The sequence below is a fragment of the Microtus oregoni genome, unplaced genomic scaffold, assembly GCF_018167655.1.
Source record: "Microtus oregoni isolate MIOR12 unplaced genomic scaffold, Mior012 000168F_ref0000490, whole genome shotgun sequence".
Taxonomy (NCBI): domain Eukaryota; kingdom Metazoa; phylum Chordata; class Mammalia; order Rodentia; family Cricetidae; genus Microtus; species Microtus oregoni.
This window is the reverse complement of record NW_024544824.1, coordinates 684,414-690,998: the sequence shown is the minus strand read 5'-3', so window position 1 is coordinate 690,998 and position 6,585 is coordinate 684,414. Positions and strand designations below refer to the sequence as shown.

Here is a 6,585-nt window from a genome sequence, read left to right as displayed (position 1 = left end):
ATCCTCTTCAGGGCTAAGATTAAAGGTGTGCACCACTGGGATTAAAGGCATGCACCGCCTTGTTTCTATAGCAACTTCTGTGGCTACTGGGATTTAAGGTGTGTGTTACCACTGCCTGGTCTGTAAACCTGACCACTAAGGCTATTTACTCTCTGATCTTCAGGCAAGCTTTATTTATTAAAATGCAAATGAATAGCCGGGCGGTGGTGGCGCACGCCTTTAATCCCAGCACTTGGGAGGCAGAGGCAGGTGGATCTCCGTGAGTTCGAGACCAGCCTGGTCTACAAGAGCTAGTTCCAGGACAGGCTCCAAAACCACAGAGAAACCCTGTCTCGAAAAACCAAAAAAATAAAAATAAAAAAAATACAAATGAAATGCCTTAACACAGATGATTATATGAATACTCTTACTTTCATAGAGTTTTAAATTTTCCATCATAAAAGACTCAACGGAGAGCAAGTAGAAATACATAAGAACTAGTCCATATCAGAAGGTGATAGGCATCTGTCTGGAGGACACAGTGCTTGAAGAGGGCAAAGCACAAAGTCATCCATCTGGCATCAGCCTATCCCAACTTACTCTCCCTTCTTCCTTTCAGGGCCTTTATTTGCTTACTGTCACGAGTCAGCTGCTCTCTGACGCGTCTAAGGATGAAGACGTGTGCAAATACTTTAAGATGATTAAGGAAGAAAACAGAATCATTTCTCAGAAAACCATCACTTCAATTGAGTTACACCTGGCACAAAGAAACATTCAGAAGACAAATAATGTAATTACTGATTCATTAAGAGAAAGTAGCAGTACCTCACTCAATATTGCTGTAATAGGAGAGTCTGGAACTGGGAAGTCCAGTTTCATCAATGCCTTTAGGGGGATTGGACATGAAGAGGAAAATTCAGCTCCAGTTGGTGTGGTGGAGACAACCATGAGGAGAACTCCATACAAGCACCCCAATATTCCCAATGTGGTTATTTGGGACCTGCCTGGGGTTGGAACCACAAAATTCCCACCCAAAGATTATCTGGAGAAAATGAAATTCAACGAGTATGATTTCTTCATCATTGTTTCTGCCACACGCTTTAAGAAAAATGATATAGACCTCGCCAAAGCAGTCAGCATGATGAAGAAGGATTTCTACTTCGTGAGAACCAAGGTGGATATAGATTTAGGAACTGAGAAAGGATGCAAACATGCCTTTGGCAGAGAAAACTTACTGCAGCAGATACAACGCCATTGTGTCGATACCTTTAAGAAAAACAACCTGCATGTACCACCGATCTTCTTGATCTCTAACAAAAATTCTTCTGACTATGATTTCCCAATCCTGAAGGACATGCTAAAAAACAAACTTTCTACTCCCACACGTCCAAACTTTATGGATTCTTCACTGAGTAAGGCTGAGGCAATCATTGAAAGAAAGCGTGAGTCGATGCACCAGTTTATCTGGCTAGAAACCATAAAGAATGAAGCTTGGACAAGTCTTTCTGTAAAGGGCATCCTCAAGGACAGTGATATGGAGAAGTTGAAGGTGATTTTAAACCACTATCGAAAGCTCTTTGGAGTTGATGATGGAACCTTGAAACTCATGGCAAAGGATTCCCAAGTGCCTGTTGAAAAACTGAAAAAAGTCATTAAATCTCCTTATTTGTTGGAAACTAAGAAAAGAGAAACATTAGAAGGAAAACTTTTGAAATATTTGGAGAGATTTGCCTCAGCCAATGGTGGACTCTTGGCTACAGGTCTCTACTTTAGGAAAACCTTTTACTTACAACTTCTGTTCCTTGACACAGTGGCTGAAGATGCCAAAGTTGTCCTTAGAGAGACATACTCAAAAATTAGTTCAAACTCACATCACCCACAGCTACTGACCATGGATAGGTGTTACTCTTTCCTCATGTCCTTGACAGGATTTGTGCTTGTATGTTTTGCTTTGTCTTATCTTAGACTTTGGACATGGAATGAGGTGTAATATCCAAATAATTTTTTTAATATTCAGATTATTTTTATCTTACTATATAATAACACAAATATGTAATTTTTAAACATATTAACATGAGTTAATTCTGCAATAGCCTGTTTATTCAATTACTTTTAAGGCTAAGGCTCCAACCCAGGCCTCGTAGATGCTAGGCAAGCATTTTATCAATAAACTATGCATCTCACATTGTGAAAGCTTTTAGATTTAAGTAAGACAATTATCTGACTATTCTGAAATTCTGAACTTATATAATTTAATTGCCGTATCTGCTCATCTAACAAAAAATGATAGGATGTAGATTACATATTGTTATTGTTCTGGCAAATAATGTAAATGAAATAGGTTCTTCAATGTTCAACATAATCATATGTAATAAACCAATTGTCACACATTTTAATATGTTAATAGTAAGTCATAATTAATTTGAATCCCTACGACATCAGCTTGTATTGCGGAACACTCAGACCATTCGTTTCCCTTCCTGATTACCCTAACCCTCCCTAATAATGTGGCAAAAACATGTGAAGGCTGGGTTTTGTTGTTGCTCTTGTTTGTTTTTATAAGATTTTTCTGTACTTCCTTAAGACCCCATTGATTTCTATAAACCTGCTTTGCAAGTACTCCTGATTTTACCCTTAAGAGAGCCCTAAGAAATGAACTCAGCGTTGCTCTCTTTAACCGGCCCAGAGAGGCAGTCTCTTGCCAGGTCTCAGGTACATCACAATAAAAACCTCAAATTTGGCTCAGAATGGTGATAATGGTCTCATTCTCACCCAGTGTGGTTCACATTGTAGGGGCATGGCTTGGTCTGTTCCAAAAGGGGGGATTTTTTTAATATTTATTTATTTATTTATTTATTTATTTATTTATTTATTATGTATACAATATTCTGTCTGTATGCCTGAAGGCCAGAAGAGGGCACCAGACCTCTTTACAGATGGTTGTGAGCCACCATGTGGTTGCTGGGAATTGAACTCAGGACCTTTGGAAGAGCAGGCAATGCTCTTAACCACTGAGCCATCTCTCCAGCCCCAGGGGGAAATTTTTGTAATGAAGCCACACAAACAGAAGAAAGTAGAAATAAATGCAAATCAACTGTATTAAAAGCTGTAAAGAGAAGCATCAACTCAAAAGAGAAACACATCAAATTAACATCCAATCTCTAACCAGCAACCCTAAGTGACAGGGAAGTGTGGGGTGGTGAATCTAAAGCCCTAAATGTAAATCATTGCAGTTAATATCACTATATACACAAAGCTATCTTTTAAAATTGACAGAAAAATAAGAACATTTTAAGACAAGCACAAATTCTGACAATTATGACTACTAATCTAGTACTCCAGAACATACCTAAATGAATATGATATGCAGAAGAAGAAAAGGACAGTCTCATCCTTTTCAGTCATGACATCACAGGAAAGAAAGCAATCCATGAGAGAATAATGAACAGGGGAGGAATCAGAAAGACTGCAGCTTGTCCAGCACAGTGAACCTGCAAACAATGGGATGTGGGAGAGGACATCTAAGAAGGAAAGGAGAGTAATGGGGAAGAGGTCAGAGGGCAGGGCAGAGGAGGAGGGAGAGAGAGAAGGAATCACTAACTGAGCATGTCTGACAACACTGTACTGGATTCTACCTTTTATGTGTGCTTAAGGAGTTTAACTGGAGTTATTGTTTGCCGCAATGAGGGGGTGATGCTTGTCCAAGAAGATAGAGCTTATTGTATTAGTTAGGGTTCTGTAGAGTCACAGAACTTAGAATTAATCCCTCTTTATATCTAAAAGGGGGGATATTGGAATGGCATACAGGCTGCAGTCCAGCTAATCCAACAATGACTAGATGTGAAAGGAAACCCAAGAATCTAGAAGTTCATCAGTCCCACAAGGCTGAGGTCTCAGCTTGTCTTCTGAATACTCCAGAATTCCAACAAAACAGACTCCAATGCCAGTGAGGGAATGAATGGGCTGGCAAGGTGAGGGCAACCAGGGAAACAGCAAAAGCTGCCTCCTTCTATGTCCTTATATATGCTGTCAGCAGGAAGCATGGATAGATTAAAATTTCTTGTCTTCCTACCTCAAAGGTCCAGACTAGAAGGGAATTCACCCATTTTAACCCCAGCATAAAATCTGTCACAGATGTGCCCTCAATTTCTGGATTATACTTCATTCCAGATAGAGTCTAGAACTTGATTATTTCTAGAATGAAGTTCGCAACAAGAAGAGCTATTGAAGGTGTCAAACAGAACTCAGTGTCAGCTGTGTGATACCTGTCCCTCCGTTGTTGATCAGGAAGGTCCCAAGACCTCAAAACAATACAGGATACTGCTTTCATTCTTCAATTCCCACCAGAATCTGATGGCAAGAATCTATTGATAAAGACACCATATACTTTGGTCATAGGACATAGAAATATGTTGGCACCAACCAGAAAACTTCCTGTTTTGTGGCTAACATTCACAGTATTGGTGAGTGCTACTCAGGCTGCTGAGGAAGTCTTATGTGACTGAGGATTTGATCAAAGAACAATCCCAATGGGAAGAACACCTGCCCTGCTCTTCTGCGGAAATCTTGTTATCTAAACCTTGATCACTTCTGCATGACCTCAAGACCCAAGGCCCAGCTATGCCCTGCCATTTTCTTATTTTATCCACTGGCTTTAAAGAGTCTAGTGACTGCCATGTCCCTTTATCCAAGAGTCACTACTGCAGCAGGGCTCATCACTGTGGGTATGAAATGCTGTCCTTTGGACAAGTATGACTCATGTTGGAATAGAGTTCTGTTCTATCGAGTGTGAGTCTCTGGAGCATCTGTTTCCTGTTAGAGCCATGGCCGTGCTGTGCTCTGTTCCATAGGGACAGAGTTATTGCCACATCTATTCCCATGGAAATGAGCTACTGAGCCATATGTCTGAGTCACAGACCGTGGATATGTGATCTGTTTTCTCCTGAGCCTTATGAGGGAATGTAGGCTTATGTCCTAGGTGCCACAGACCCTGAGGGCCATCATTTCACTGCCGCTCCAAACAGAACTGCCTTCAAACAGCCTAAAATGATGCTGTGGTTTACTCTGGGTCACAGTGGACCTGAACCTTTTCAAAACAGCCCTTCCTTACAGTGAGTCTTCAAAAGCTCAGTTGTATTGCACATAAAATTCATACTAACCCCACACCCAGAAAAGTTTTTTTAAGAATTTAGTTTTTCGTTTCTCCTAAAATGTATTGTCCATGTTCTTTGTTATAAGCAAACGCAAACAATCCCAAATGAAGGGCAAAGCCTGTCTAGTGCAGGTTCCTCCCCAGCTGTACTGAGGCCTTCATTGCTAGAAAATGATTGACAATGGGAAGAAAAGAAATATGGCAGATATATGGGAACCTGTATTAATCTACCAGATATGATGGTGGCTTTGACCAGGGAGACTTCGACGTGAACAATCATAGGTAAATAAGAATTTATTTAAATAAGAAATAAGAATTACCAAAGTCCTGGTCTTAGAGGAATGAACCCCATTGCCTCACTTGCAAGAGGGATTCTCAGTTGAGGAATTCCTTTAATCAGATTGGCTTGTGGGAATATCTCTGGGGGATTTACTTGATTGATAAATAATGTAGGAGAATATAGCCCACTGTGGTGAGTGCCATCCCTAGGAATGTGGTCCTGGGATGTGTGAGAAAATAGGGTGAACAAGCCATGGAGAGCAAGTCAGTAAGCAGTGTTCCCTCCCAGTCTCTCCTTCAGTTCCTTGGTTTCTTTTGATGATAGACTGTAACCTGCCAGCCAATTAAATACTTTCCTCCCTCAGGGTGACTTAGTTAGTGTTTCTGCTGTATTTGGCGGCATGAACTTGGGAGAGTGGAACCTAAAAATGAGGTGGTCTAAAGTCTCATGCAATAACCAACTTTATTCAGGGAATCAGACAATTTATATTCTGAGTGCATTTTGTGTGTCAAACAAGATCATGTGAGCAAAGATCACTTGAGTTCAAGTTATGATCAATCACAAAGGCAAGCTCACCTGGGTTTAGGCAGTATAAAGTCAGGAGGACAACTTCTGTTTGGAAACATCATCCTGAATACTAGAGGTAAGATGACGGGTAATCTACAGTAAAACCCACTCCTGTTTATTCCACCTCAGAGGGGCACGGCAGCGCATTCCACAAAAAAAAAAAAAAAAAAAAAAAAAAAAAAAATCCATGCTATGGAAGAACAGAATTACAAAAAACTTATATGTAAATATGTAAATTTTATGATTGCTTTAGCCAGGTGGTTTTGTCTTTTTGTCATTGTCCTGGAGTTTTCTCACAAGCTCTCAGGAATCTCCTCACACAGCTTCCTTCACTGACTGTGTATCAAGAGCTAGTGTTTAATCCCATCAACAGAATTACAAACTATGACAATGTACAGACTACTTGTTATCCTTGAGGAGAGCTTCATGAAACTTTTATGTTTCCATACTTTAAGACTTGAGATTTTATTTCCTTCCTGAATCTTATTTTATTTTATATTTAAAATGTATCCCTGTGTACATGTTTACATGTGTGCGGACATGTCAGGCTTATGTTGGGTCTCCTGCTCCATTACTTTCTACCCTTTTCATCAATGCAGTTTCTCTC

The 6,585-nt window shown here is 40.0% G+C and overlaps 1 protein-coding gene across 1 annotated transcript; it reads left to right on the top strand.

Annotated features, from left to right (window-relative positions):
* Window positions 1-670: 670 nt before the first annotated feature.
* On the top strand, window positions 671-1,969 carry LOC121445230 (interferon-inducible GTPase 1-like; the record flags this gene model as incomplete). The annotated part of the gene is made up of 1 exon (XM_041647267.1): window positions 671-1,969. A coding segment is annotated over one exon (1,299 nt), but the record flags the coding sequence as incomplete, so codon positions are not given.
* Window positions 1,970-6,585: the final 4,616 nt, after the last annotated feature.